At 48.6% G+C, this 15,207-nt stretch overlaps 1 protein-coding gene across 1 annotated transcript in view; it reads left to right on the top strand.

The window, feature by feature from the left end:
• tet1 (tet methylcytosine dioxygenase 1) overlaps window positions 1-15,207 on the top strand; it is a 61,413-nt gene that overhangs the window by 32,334 nt on the left and 13,872 nt on the right. The window contains exons 9-11 of the mRNA XM_080782044.1: window positions 10,797-11,148; window positions 11,260-12,827; window positions 14,871-15,207. The exon at window positions 14,871-15,207 is cut by the window's right edge and continues 18 nt beyond it. Of these exons, the coding sequence (XP_080638170.1) occupies window positions 10,797-11,148; window positions 11,260-12,827; window positions 14,871-15,207 (2,257 nt within the window). The remainder of the gene's footprint in view (window positions 1-10,796; window positions 11,149-11,259; window positions 12,828-14,870) is intronic.

Here is a 15,207-nt window from a genome sequence, read left to right as displayed (position 1 = left end):
GCATTAAGGCTATGGGACCGTTCTCTTTCCATGAAACGTAGACCAGCCTCTCCTCTATTCAGAAAATAAAAATAACATTTCACCTACTCACCAATACAATGGTGGCTTGTGTAATTAGAAAGACTACTTTCCTTAGTGGACGCACTCTGAGCCCTCCCACCACACATGGCCAGAAAGGGATTTTATTTCACAGGAAGGAAAAATCTTGTCTATGAGATTTTCTCTTGGCAATATCGGTAGAGGGCGCAGTGGAGTAACTAACAGTATCTTTTTCCCGGTGAAAATAAAATGCACCTTTTGGCCAGAATGGGATGGAGGGATGTGTGGTGGGGGGGGCTCAGAGTGCGACACTCTCACAAGTGACAGGCTTGATGTGGCCCCGTGACTTAAACAACTTCTTCACAAACATAGCCACAACTCTGGGTAACACTTAGACTGTGGAGAATTGAAATTGTGAAATAAGCTTCACTGCCGAGTATTTCAAGAATCACCTGGGGGGCCGGGCACCTAATGTAGGTCTGTTTCACGAAATTCCGCCTGAATATTTTCCAATGCTTTGTAATAGTGTCCAAAAATATTCCACAGCAGCAGCAGTGGGGAACTGGGAGACACCATTGGCCCTCATTGACTTTGCATTGCGCCTCGATTTCCCCATCAGCCCTAGGAAGCCAGTGTGACTGATTCTTTTCCAGTCACGTGATCAAAACGTGTGACGTATCCTACTGTGTCCGTAAAAGTTATCAAAAACAGCTAATTAAACAATGAAAACAAAAAGTTGGGAATATCGTGATCAGCAGTCAAACTGTTTTAAACTGCCCTCCCACTCTGGATGTTTTGGTGTAGAGCACATTCAAGCTTTCTACAAAAACCTAGGTGTTTGCAAAGATAATTATAAACTGGTAATGGTAACAACACTGATGAGGTCTGATGCCCTGCAACCCAACAAGGCCATGACAATATCGCCTGCACATTTTCTCAGAAACTCAGCCGCCTGCCCGTCTCCATTGCTCCAACCATCACCCACATAATAAACCTCTGCACAAAAAAGGCAACAAATTAGACCCCGGCAACTGCCGCCCTACTTCTATTCTTAGCTCCATCTCGAAAGTGGTGGAAAAAATATAGTCTATGAACAGGTTGAAAAGTATCTTGCCAATAAAAAACTAATGTACGAATTCCAATCTGGCTTCAGAACATCCCATTCCACTGACATGCCTTCTCTATTTGACACATCAAACACGAGGTTGATTCTGGAAAATACTTTTGGGACCTCCAAGCCCCTTTCGAGTTGCAACTCGATATGGACAGAATAGTTAATCTCAATATCTCAAGTACTGTAGTAGGAAGAGACACAAGATAATAACAACACACACCAACCATGATAGGCGCCACTAAGCCAGTGCGGTGTTGATAGTTGCTTCGTAGGCTGTCAATATATATACAGATATAATAGGATTAGCTCTATATATACAGTATATCTTACCAGTAACTCATCGGTATATATATATATATGGATATAGCAATAACGCATATATATAATATATATTTATCATATCACTCACTAAACAACTGAATCATGTGTGAATGCATTGTATTTACTTGTATTTCTCTCTTGTAACCTAACGTCCAAATCAATCAAATCAAACATGTCTAGTTTAGGAGTGTGTCATGAGCTTGTAGATCTGCTATTTCTTTGCAAACGATTAAAGCAGAAATAACATGCATTTTAAAACAGTTTTTAATATTTAATATCATATTGTCCATGTCCCTCAAACTTATTGCTAATGGAGCCTCAATCGCCACTCTGATATAACCAGACCTTGTCATTTCTTTCTGGACTTTGAAAGCAGTTTTAGCTGCAATACCACAATGTCCTGAGGTGGTGGGGGCGCTGATATGCAGATTATTTTATATTTGAGTCATTATAATACTGATGCTAGATAAACACAGGCTTGTTTCCATTCCATGCCAGCTTGGAAAATCAACAATGGCAGACATTGTAAACAAAGTGGAAATGCAAATTTGGAACTGAAGAAGAGGAGGAATTATACAAAGTAGGGATGAGGACAAAATCAGTTGAGCTGTTCCTGAGAGCAATTTCCATTAAAGCACTCATATGATATGAAAGCCTGATTGTTCAAAATTGGTTATTTGTGGGGATAGAAAACACATATATGGCAGCCCCAAAAACACAAAAGAAACTGAAAAAGTTAAATTTTATGTTATAGGTCCTTTAAATATAAACCAGATTTTAGGTTGAACTTGAAATGTTAATTTATAAGTTATTTCTTTTGCAAAAGCTGTCCATTGCATTTGTTGTGGTTATATCTGAACTAAAGTCAAACACACACATTACTCCTCTGACAATCTGTCGGTGATTTACCACAGAGCATAAAACAAGCCCCCCCCCCCCCCCCCCAAAAAAAAAAAGCAAGCAGCTGTGGATCTGGATTGGTGAGCCGTGCGAAGGGTTAATATCTTGGGGGCTGAACTCGGTCACCTGTTTTAATAAGCGCTGTTAATCCGGATCCAGCGTGTGTGCAGGGAAGGGAGTCCACTCCGCGGCTTCCCTCCGTCCCGTGTGCAGCGTAGAGGGGCTGGAGTAAAAAAGCCCACATAGGGGATCCTTTGTTTAGGAGAGTCTAGGCATGGAAGATAATTTACAAGCCGCTAAGGTCCTCTCGCCATTGGCTGACGAGTGCTCTGTCTGCGTCTGCGAAAGGCATCCCGCGAGCGCGCGTGTGTGTGTGTGTGTGCGTGCGTCTATATGTCTGTGAGTGAGTGAGTGAGTGTGTGCGTCTCTGCTGCAGCTCTCTGCCTTGCCTATACCGGTGGCTCTCTCACACACACACACACACACACACACACACGCTCACCCCCAGCCAACCAAGCCGGTCATGATATACCCGGAGCTTTGCCCTAGCTGCTGCACTCGCTGCTGCTGGCTACTGTAGCCAGCCAGCCGCACGGCCAAGCCATTCTTCTGGACGGGACCGTTACGTGGTTTACTACGGGGGGCCTGGAAGGGAAAGGGGAAAGGGAACCGAACCCCCAAGATGGCCACCAGAACCTTTTAGGAGCTACAGTAGGAGTAGGAGGAGGAGGAGGAGGAGGGGGATATGCTGGAGCCCAAGCTGCAGGGGCCGCCGTTCTTCCCCCGGAGGACAGACGAGGTAAAGGCGTCCGGAGGAGCGCTGTTCCCCCCCCCCCCTGCCCCCCCACCATCCCACCGGGCTCTATTGTCTGGCCGTGGAACGGATGAGGCGATCTGCTGCCGTAGCGTAGTGTACCGTACGGCCGCTCATTATCTGGAGGTTAAATATATCTTCCGTCTTCTGCCTCTCCCTCCTCCTTTGCTGGCCTTTTGGGGGTTTTTTGTATTGCTTTATTGTTTGTTGCTTTATTTTTTCTCATGGGCGATGGAGCCTGTTATTTGGAAGTGGCTGCTGGAGTACAGTTAGTTCTCACTCACGGCGTCCTGCTGAGGATCTACAGTAGGCTATACCTCCTGCACCTCTCTCTCTCTCTCTCTCTCTCTCTCTCATTCTCTCTCTCTGTCTATCTCTCTCTCCCTCTATCTCTCTCATTCTCTCTCTCTCTCATTCTCTCTCTCTCTCTCTCTCATTCTCTCTCTCCCTCTATCTCTCTCTCTCCCTCTCTCTCTCTGTGTACGTTTGGCTTCTCTCGTTCCCAGGTGGGTTACAAGGACGCAGCCACTGTGTCACTGACAAAGAGGACAGTTTCCACGGTAACAGACGTGACCTCCACCCCCCACTGCCCCTCCCCCCCCTCCTCATGTCTTTATTTAGCCCAGTGGTTTGCAAAAATTTTTTTGTTTCCCACATCAAGGATCCCAAAATGTGATGTGTATTTGGCTGTGGACAGTCTGGACACATCAAGGACTTTAGGCCAGGGACGAGGAGTTTGTGTTCAAAATATTTTTTATTAATTATTCCAATTATTATTATTATTTTGAAGCATTCTTAAATGTTTTTAAAAATACTGTAGCTTTTTCTTTCCTCCTTTTTTTGAATAGCCAAAGTACAAAATAGGTTTAAAACGGACGGACGTGATGCTATAATAAGTACTAATTATGCCCAGAACCCCATCAAAAACATCCCCATGGGGGTCCCACGGTACCCCACCGGACCCCACTTTGAGACGCACCGTTTTCACCACCGCAGCGCAGCAGAGGACAAAGTTTGTTTCGGTTTCTCCCTCGTTGTGGAACAGCCGCCTGCATGCATTTTCTGTTCTGCACCTGCTGTTTTGTGATTGCCTGCATGGCAGCAGAGAAGTGGAGTGCCTGCCTGTGTAATCCACGGGGTTGTAAATTGTAATTTGGCAGCACTGGCTCCACTTTGCTCGGCAGCAGTATAATGGCAGCAGCGGTCGTATACTCATGTTGTTTGTTTGTTCTATGTTGCTTCTTGTCGGTACAAAAGGTTCCTCGTGTTGCTGCTGCTGCAGTCTCTCTCAATCTGTGTCATTTTATGGTTGATTAAGCGCCGGCTCACGCCGAGGTATACTTTGATCTGTGTCGGCAGGTAGGAAGTCTTAATAGTCCTTTCAGAGGTTTATGGGTGAATTTAAATGGGTACTTCAGGGGTGTCTGCCAGTTTAGTTTTTAGTTTTACGTTGGGCTGATTAGTCCAGCCGAGTATAGCGTGACACTGAGTTTAGAGCGAGCGGGAACCGGAAAAAGGCTACATACGCTCTGTGAATGAAGCAAAATTACTCACGAGACTTAAAAGGGACTTACTTACTACGCGCACGTTTGCATGCGGTGCTGAAACTCTCAGTCAGGAAGGAAACGTGTGTCTTGTCTTAAGAGCCGCCGTGACGCAGGAGACAGACATCACCCTGAACGGCGTGCGATTGTTGCTCGGCCGCAAAGCGACCAAGAAGGGGAAACGTGCAAGTTTCGAGCTGTGCCTGAAACAATGCTTTTCTTGTCTAGCATAGGAACGATGGCTTGCATGTGTCAAGTTGTCAGAGCCAACTGTCAACGCAACTGTGCAATGTTATGAGTACAGTACGGAGGTCTGTTTTTAGATGTGTGTGTGTGTGTGTGTGTGTGTGTGTGTGTGTGTGTGTGTGTGTGTGTCTGTGCGTGGTGGTGGTGGCTCAGGAGGTAGGAGGAAGGTTTCCCGGTTCGATCCCGGGCTCCCTGCCTGGGTTACTGTTGTCGGCGTGTCCTTGAGCAAGACACTGAAACTCTAACTGCAACCAACGAGCAGGTTGGTGCCTTGCGTGGTTTCCTCCACCGTCGGTGTGCGAACGGGTGAATGTAATGCACTTTGGATAGAGTTGTGGGTGTGATTCATTGTCAGTTAATGGGTTATTAATGATTTACAACTATGCTAAGTAATTAGTTAAGCAGCTTGTGGTTAGAGTTGTCCGCCCTGAGACTGGGAGGTCGGGGTGCCTCCCTGTGTGCTTGGCACTCAGCATCAACGGTTGGATTGGGGTAAGTTGAAGAGCGTGATATAACATAATCAATGAAAACCCTTAAATGACAAGATATCTCGTCAATGCCATGCAGTGAACCGTTGGATTTCAGAGGACGAGGCATCTTGTCAGTGGCATTGTAAGTTATCCAGTCCGAAATAGCTTTCATTAATTCAACATTCAATTAGAGTAGCATTTAAAAACCCAACCAACCAGAATCCCTGCTCCATGTTGTCCAATCAGATTCGCTGTAGAATAATCTAAATACATTAGCTGTTCCACAGTAGCCAAAAACTACTGCAGAAACATGCTCATATTGTCCGTGCCAGTCATCTATTTTAAAACATACTATTTTAAGGTCTTCATTGTGTGAACACATTTGATATGTCAGAAAATAATGTGTTCAATCATCAAATCATTATTGTCTATTTTCACCAAACGAGACCACCGTAGAACCAAAGCACTTGGAATGGGGCTCAAGTGGTCAAGCTGTCACTCACACTGCTGTTGCTAGGGCAGGTCTCTAAACATGGCCGTGTGTCTGTGTGGAGCATTCAGCCCCTCAGGTAATGCTGCTGCATGGTTGTGTTGGTCTGAGTGCCTTTGACGGGAGCAGGAGGTGTGTGTGTGTGTGTGTGTGTGTGTGTGTGTGTGTGTGTGTGCGTGTGTGCGTGTGCGCGCGTGTGTGCGCGTGTGTGCGCGTCCTCCTGTGCAGGAGGGCGAGAGAAAGGATACTAAAGAAGTAAAGAAAACTTTGTCCCTTCCTTCATTCAATGCCATCGTCATTTGTCAACTCATTGGGAGAGCACGCACGCACACACACACACACACACACACACACGTGTCTGGTGCAGTGCTGGAAATCAGCCAGCAGTGCTTTGTCATTGAAAGCAGGTTATTGTGACAGACCCACCGCCTCTGTCTGTCTGTCTGTCTGTCTCTCCCTCTCTCTCCCTCTCCCTCTCTCTCTCTCTCTCTCTCTCTCTCTCTCTCTCTCTCTCTCTCTCCTCTCATTTCAACCCCAGGGCAGTGCATGGTTCTCAAAGTGGGGACCCACTGCCACCCAAGGGTGCAGTGTGGAGTGGGTGACCCATGCATGCTAGCGGTTCCGGATGTTCCGACGGTTTAATAGCCGTCATCAGGCCTTATCAAGACCATGCAATGGGTCCAGTATGGACATTTCCTACATACTGACGTTGCTGTCAGCCATTCTTGGTCGACTACTACTTCAACAAAGATGGGGAAAGCAAACATTCTTTGTTCTCTCTCTAGGTCGTCCTCAGACGAGCCTTCCATCGTCGCTTCCAGTCATCCCAGTTCTCCATACATCCGGCCAGCTCGTTGGTTCTTTGCGCTCTGACCTGCATCCACATACAGTATGTTAGTACGGGACGTCCTCGTGACCCGTGTGTTGGTTCCCACAGCACCAGTTTGCTCGCTGGCAGCTCCTGGTGTCTTTGGCGGTGTCCTGCAAGTCGCATTCTCCTGGCTGCTATTTTGTCGCTCACCCTGAATATTCCAGCATACAGATTCTCGTTGGAAACATGTGTACTCTTGCTGATGCTACACGTAAAGTTCTGGTGTAGCACCCGTCTAGAGCCTTCTGCAGAGTTGGCTTCAGGGTCCAGCATTCACTGCCATATAAGAGAACAGATTCTACCGTCACATTGTTCTGTAAATTTGTAAGGTACACAGAACACGTCCTTAGCCCAGAAACCAAACTCTAACCCTAGTCGCCTACTAAGACATGTCAGGACATATCCATAATCATTGCCTCCATTGCATGGTCTGATAAGGTGCATATTGGTGTTCATGGGTTGATGACATCGCCGAAGCGGCTGTGCGGGCACAGCCCGCACAGCTGCTGTGCAACTGGCTTGCCAGCCAGTTGCAGCAGCAGCCAGCTTGTTGCCTCAGCCGTCACTCCAGCTCTGTCTGTCTCTCTCTCTCTCTCTCTCTCTCTCTCTCTCTCTCTCTCTCTCTCTCTCTCTCTCTGTTGCATCAGCAGCCTCTGTAGCGGGGCAGAACACACACACAGCTGGGAGAGAGACACACAGATAGTGGTGGAAATGTATAGTACTCACTCAAATGTTTTATTTCAGTAGAAGTATCAATACTGCAATATAGAAATACTCTGTTACGAGACAGACGGAGACATAAAGTGAGAGAGATGATGAGCGTGAGGGACTAGGAAAACCACATCACTGCAATATTGATAATTAATAATAATAATAAATAAATACAATTTTAACTTGATAGCAACTTGGCATCCATCACATTTACCACTTAAACCCTTTTTGGGGGCGACTGTGGCTCAAGAGTTAGAGCAGGTCGTCCAATGATCCATGGGTTGGCGGTTCGAATCCCGGCTCCTCCTGTCTACATGTCGAAGTGTCCTTGGGCAAGACACTGAACCCCAAATTGCTCCCGATGTGCTGTTTGGTACCTTGCATGGCTTCCGCCACAATCGGTGTATGAATGTGTGTGTGAATGTAATGCACAATCTATGTAAAGCGCCTTGGATAAAGGCGCTATGTAAATGCACCATTTACCATTTTATATATGCCTACCTGAGTTGGCTTTGTAATTGGTCCACAATTTTCACTCTACTGTACAGTGTGTACAATGTGTGTGTGTGTGTGTGTGTGTGTGTGTGTGTGTGTGTGTGTGTGTGTGTGCTTGCGTGCTGGGAACAGAGAGACAGAGAGCTGTAATGTATTGGCAGATGTCTGTGTGAGTATTACGTTTGTGTGTTTGGTCTGGAGGGGGGATGGGGGGTTGGTTTAGACGTTACACACGCGGGATGCTTCACGCCGGCTAATCCCATTCTCTCAGTCAGTTGTAGAGCAGAGCAGCTCACATGCATGTGTCACACACACCCCGGTTCACACGAGGTGAGCGCTACAGATGAAGATGACGTAGTACCTCCATCTGTCTGTCTGTCTGCCTGTCTGTCTGCCTGTCTGTGTCTGTCTGATGGTTCAATGGCGCCAAAATTTGTGTGTCATTCAGTCGCCAACAAGTGTGCACACACACACACACACACACACATGCACATCCAGAAACCGGTCCTCTTGTCAGATGTGTCTTGGCATGCGCTACCCTTCCACAGTAGTAGCTTTTTCATATTTTCTATTCTTTGCATATTTTCCTATTATAATGCCTCATAATTGCATATTAAAAAAATAGCAATACAATACAATCATTGTCTTCAAGTAATCAGCTGGGGAAGTTCCATGGTGATAACAATCTAATATAGGCATGGTTTTGCCCACTCAATTCATAATTAACGTTCCAATTTTGGAGCTCTGACTCCCATTGGGAACCAACCGGTGGAAAAGGGAGCTCAGAGTTATATGGACCTGTAAAGAGTTACATTTGGACCCCCTGGTGGTCCCAGGCTTTGGACCCCGCATTGTGTGCCCAAGGCAAACACGGTTCGGTCACGAACCGGGACGCGGCTCGAGTCCAGCTAATTATACTCCGACACGATGAGCCATGATTAAAAACAAAAACCAGGGAAAGGCCGCAACAATAAATCTAGTGTGTGTAAGAAGCATCAAGGAAAGGCGTGCACGTGTTTCCCATCACGCTGATATGTCATGACAGCATGTGCTCCACATTACACACAGAGCAGATAAAAGGACCTCTTCGCAGTGGAAGCCAGACCCATCCTGCTTGCGGATCTGCAAAATATTAATTCAATACGTGGGAACGCTGGCACTCCCACGCGGCTCAGAAGCCAAGCCAAGAGGCTTGTTGTGTTTCTGATTGCGTCTCGCGGGTCGAGCACCGTCACATACTGTACTGCTTGTGGCCACTAGCTAGTATGTCACCCCCAGCCCTGTGTTTGTGAAGTCCAGATCGCTGTTTCGCCCATGAATGAACGAAGTATAATGTTATGCCACCGAGGGTAGAGGTTAAAAAACCCCAGCCATGCAGTTAGAGTTGAAGTTTTCAGGTTCATGGATTTCACCCCAGTGACATCACTGGAGTAAACTTTATTTATAGCATGCCTTAGTGACCCAAGCCCTGCTGCTCATACAGTGAGTTGTCGTCTGTGCCAGAACCTCAACCTTGCGCTCTATTGGCTGCAGCTATACCCGGAGTGGACTCAAGGAAGTGAGAAGTGAGGCTACTATAGTGAGGATCGATATGTCAATACACGGCGGTGGACCTTTGGATGCTTGTGGCCGTGCTGCGATGCAGCTGCAGCTACAGGTGCAGGTGCATGGGGTCATGCTCTGCTATGCTGTGGTTAGTGCTGGATCTGCTTAACAGATCCACAGGAGTTAATCACTCACTTTACCTTCCACACTGCTTCACGTGTGTGTGTGTGTGTGTGTGTGTGTGTGTGTGTGTGTGTGTGTGTGCGTGTGCGTGTGCGTGCGGCTGTCAGTGTTGCCATGTCAGCTTAATATTCTAAATATTGGTACTGCATGTACTGTAGTTGCAGGTCGTGTTTTTTCGGTGGGCTTGTAGATGCTTGTTTGGGATGGCGCCCTAAATGGTGTGGTTCTCTCCCAAACATTTTCATGTCCAGGACCCGCAAATTAATACCGTATGGCATATGCATTTTATCCACGTACCTCCCATCTGAAAAGATTTTAAAATATTTCGAAAACATTAAACTTTCTGTTTTGATAGATTTGTGTTGAAAATAGCAGATCTACAACCTTGGCTATTTTCTAATTCCAGATACATATCCACCTATCCAGGTGGATATGTTGATAGTCGCTTCCTTTGGGCTTTGTTTTTCATAGACCATGATTGTCGCTTATGTCTCTCGCAAACTCTGGCAACACTGGTGGCAGCGTGCTGAGAGGCAATCTGTTGTGTTCCGTGACCGCTGTTTAGGCCAGCCATGCTGAATCACCCTGGAATGGACTGACAGAGAGCTGAGTCACTCATCTCTCCTCCTTCATTTCTCCTCCTCTCTGTTACACCCCACTCTCTCCCTCCCTTCCTCTCCCCTCCTTCTCTCTGGCTTACTCTCTAAGATATTTTTAGGGCTTTTTGCCTTTATTGATAGTGGAAAGTAGGAACAGAGAGGAAACGAGGAGAGAGAGAGAGAGACGGGGAGTGACATACAGCAAAGTTCGTGAAGGAATGAGACTCGAACCTGCGATATGCGCTGTCAGGCTGCATTAGGAGCCATAGGTGCCCGGCCACCCGGGCCTCTTTCTTAACTTTGACTGAATTCAAATGCCCTGTAATGACGTGTGTTCTTTTGCTTAATGTTTTATTATATAAATCACAATAAATCGCCTCGTTGTTGAAATGTGCTATTGAAATAATCTCTCTCTCTCTCTCTCTCTCTCTCTCTCTCTCTCTCTCTCTCACAGGGGGTCCCAGATGGCGGTGCTGTGAATGGCGGAGGCAGGGCCCAGATGGAAGACGCCCATACGACGACAGCCGACGAGGATGAGGCGGAGGAAGGCTACCGCGCTCTCGCCAGCGGCCCACGGCTGAAGCCAGCCACGCTCGCGCTGCTCAGGCCGGACCTGGCGCCCGCGGGCCGGACCGGTAGCGGCACGCTTCCTCGCCAGCATCCCGTGTCTCTGCGTGGTGGTGGCGGCGCTGCTGCTGCCGACGAGAGGCTGGCTCGCCCCAACGGCACCAACGTGAGCCGCGCCCACGCAAAGATTGCGACGCCCGTGGCCTATAGAGGCGGAGGCTCCCAGGCTCGACCCCACGGTAGGCTTGTTATATTTAATGCATAATCGCTGAGCCCTGATCGCAATCATTTGAGATAATTCGTTGTTTTAAAATGGTAACTTTATTTTGTCTTTATATGGTGACATGCAGCTCTGACCGACGGCGCTCTCCCTCAAGACACGGCCGTTCCTCTGAAGAAGATCAAGCTGGAGGAGCCGTGGGAGTGGACCTCCTCCTCGGAGCAGCCGGGCGGCAGGGGGAGGGGCCAGGAGGAGGAGGAGGAGGAGGTCTGCGAGGGGGACGACCCCCTGTCCGTGCTGGCGGCCGTGGTCTGCCTGTCCATCACGGAGAGGAAGGGCCTGGAGCAGAAGCTGCTGGGCTCGCGCTCGCCGCTCCTCATGCGCTCCTTGAAGGCGGAGCCGCAGGAGCTGCCGATCGCAGGTGCCGCCATCAAGGCGGAGCCGCAGGCGGCGGACGGCGACTCACACTGTCACAGAAGCACTCCCGGCGGCGGCGGACAGCAGAAGGCTCCCCACCACCACCGCTATGCCACCGTGAAAACCGAGCCCGGCGTCGTCTCTCTGCCCAGCGTGCGCTCCCTGGCGGAGCAGAGGAACCTGAGCTTCGACCAGGCCATCGCCATCGAGGCCTTGACTCAGCTGGCGGCCGTCCCGCCCAGTCCCCCCCCGGGGGGGGTCGTCGTGGTCAAAACGGAGGGCATCCCATGCCCCCTCGCGACCTCAAACACGAACGTGCCCCCGAGCGAGGTCAAACCTGCGGCGGGGGGCGGCGTCCGCTGTAACAAGGTCTCGGTCATCAGCTCGCCGCTGCACCAGATGTCGGTCATACGCCCCCCCGTGGCCCGGCAAGGGAACGTCATCCACTGCTCACGTGGCGGCGGGCCCGGCGGTGTCGGAAAACAGTCTCTGGCGGACCTGCTGGAGGCCGGCTCCGACGGCGAGCGGGGGGGCCTCTACCGAAGGGCGGAGCAGCAGCAGCACGGCTTTGCTTCTCGCGTCATCAAGTCGGAAGGGAACTACTGCGAGAGTTTGGGTAAAGACCCGGAGCGGCTGTTTGTCGGCGACAGGGAGAGGACCGCGGGTAAAACGGGGCGGCGGAACAGGGACGAGGAGGAGGTGGCGGCCCAGCTGGCGGACCTGGCCTTCATCATCCAATCGCGCCACGCCAAGTCGGAGAACAACCCGCCCATAGGGACGCCCTGCCCGGCCATCAAGTACAACAACTACAACTCCCAGATGTCCCCCACCGCGGCCAACCACAAGAAGACCCCCGCCAAGAAAACCAAAACCACGCCCGCCAAGCCCAGGAAGAGGAAACAGGCGGAAGAGGGAACGAAGAGGACCCCTCTCGTAAAGAAACGCACACCCAACGGCAAGACCACCCCCTACAAGGGCCGCGGGCGGAAGATCCTCCCCATGCCGGGGAACCCGGGGGGGCTCCTCCTCCGTCACAAGAGGAACCTGTTTCTGCCCCGGGCCCAGATGGACCTGAAGCGCTTCCTGGCCGAGGCCCACGTGGCCCAGGTGGCCCAGGAGGCCCAGGAGGCCCAGAGGCAGACCCCACAGCACACACAGGGGCCTCAGAGCTACAGCGCTGCCCACCACTTCAGGACCTACCAGGCCCAGAGGTGGGGTCAGTCCAACGGACACTCCTCCCCAGCCCCGGAACAGGAGGGCGAAAATCTTTTGTTATCTCAGGTAAGCACTATAGTGCTGTAAAGTAGCACAGTGAGTATGTTTAGTTTACCCAAGTACTGTACTTCAGTACAATTTCAAGGTAAGTTTATTTTAAATGAAGGACGATTCATACTTCTTTTGTCGACTCGGTCTATGTCTCAGATGGACAGTTCAGAATCCTGCCTAACAGTGACATCGACGGGGAATCCAAGCTAATAGAAACGGCAGGCTTTCTATTCCTTGAAAGTTACAATGCTATAATAGAAGCCATTTTTCTCGCGTTAATACAAATCAAAATAAAACACGTGAAATCTTGTTTGGAAAAGCAAAAATCCTGCTTAATGATGATGTCACTGGACTGTCCAGTGTGTCCACAGTCCTTCTCTGAGACGCAGACAATAATTGTACCATTTTATCATGAGCATTAGTACTAACCCTTTTTGTAGAATCGGTCTTTCTTGGCATTAGTAAGGACTGGTTAGTAAGCAGCGTTCAGAATACAAGTCCTACAGGTCCAAATCGTGTTTTTGTCACATATGTAATCTACGTATGAGAAATTCTTCCTGCATTTTACCCATCCTATATACAGCCCTACCTGTAGAGGCAGCTCCAGTAGCTGTAGAGGGCGCTCCGCCACCCCAAATGCACATTACAATATCTCTGTTATTTTAGTTAAATTTTCAAGTCAACTAGGCTTCTTCCTCGTCATAGCTACTTCTATTTCCAGTACGATTCCAAAATAAAACATGGCTTGAATGATCACATTGCAAGTACAAACCAAAAAACACTCTTATTTTGAAAAAAGAAAAAGACTAGTACAGAATTAAGTAGTAGTAGCATTATTGAGTTGTCAACAACAACGCGCATGCAGGTATTTAGCATTGCGTACTGTTGGGCCACCCTAATTTAATACTGTATTTTATACAGTATGAACCGCTGTGCCAACTGAACTGCAAATGCCTATACTGTATTGTGTGTTGTGAGCCGGCGAGCCCCGGTGTAAACTCCTGCTGCAAATGCTATTGATTGTTATTCAGTTTGTAGAATGGGTACAGTTCAAACGAAAGTAGACTACACAGGTCAATACTGAATCTGACTGCTACGAGTATAAAACCAGAAAAAAGCTTAAGACTTGTTACTTCAGGGTTCTCCATTTTCAATTCATCAGAACATTTAAAGACATATGAAAACGTCTATATGCATATTCTATTGTGTTCTGATGGGTGGGCTGGCTGTTGGTTGTGCAAAAAAAAAGGCAAAAAAAACGTGGTGAAAAAACAAATTTTGTGCGTGCATGTGCATGCACGTGTGCAGGTGCATGCACGCAAGCTCCGGCGGTCTAAGAATTTAGTAATTAAGCACAGCACTCAGCTATGGCCACCCCTAATGAAAGGTGCTATAGAGCGTCGCAGTCCCGCCCCCAACCAGGGCCCAGGAAATGATTCCCCATTAATTTTCCTCATAGACATTTCAAAAAGTATTTATTTAAAGACCTTTTAAGTGTCGTACAAAGCCAACTCGAGTTGTGAGAAATCATGACGACAAACAAAGAATTTCAGGGCCGAACAAATAATTTGAAAGAATAAGAAAACGGCAGGTTACAACACTTTTTTTCTTGTTTTTCTTCTTTGTAATTATTTGTTTGGTCCAAAATATTGTGTTTATTGTAATGATTTGTCATGACTCGAGTTGGCTTTGTACGACGCTTAAAAGGTCTTTAAATAAATACTTGTTGAAATGTCTATGGGAAAAATGCATTGGGAATTATTCCCTGGGCCTGGCGTCGTCATGAAAGGGAGCAGGACTGCGACGCTCTATAGAGTCCCGCCCCTTTCAGAACGACGAGTGGCCCAGGAAATGATTCCCCATTAATTTTCTCCATAGGCTTTTCAAAAAGTATTATATAAAGTCCACGGCGTAACCGTCTTCATATAAATACTTTTTGAAAAGCCTATGGAGGAAAAGAATGAGGAATAATTTCCTGGGCCACTCGTCGTTTGCCAGACTGCGACGCTCTAGATAAATAAAGTTTAATTATTATTATTATTATTTTCACCTGTGCAGGTAAGACACGGTGCTGATCCAACCACCAGCCCAGCCCCTCCCACTGTTCTCAGCCACACCCCTGGGTTCCACGCCGTGGCCAATGGCTTCGCAGCGACGGCTCACCGCTCCCCGACTCCAGGCCAGCAGGGCTACTACAAGCTGGAGAGGTCGTCGGGGGGCATAACGGTGCTGACGACGACCACGTCCATGGACGCGGGTCTGCACCGGCCCGGCCAGGAGGAGGCCACGCCCACCAAGAACGGTGTCCATCACTTCCTCGAGTCTCCCATGAGCTTCCTGGACACGCCCACCAAGAGCCTCCTCAACACGCCCTCCAAGAACCTGGCCGACCTGC

This window comes from Protomyctophum bolini, assembly GCF_963924005.1.
Source record: "Protomyctophum bolini genome assembly, chromosome: 14".
NCBI classification, from domain to species: Eukaryota; Metazoa; Chordata; class Actinopteri; order Myctophiformes; family Myctophidae; genus Protomyctophum; species Protomyctophum bolini.
This window is presented reverse-complemented; position numbering and strand designations above follow the sequence as displayed.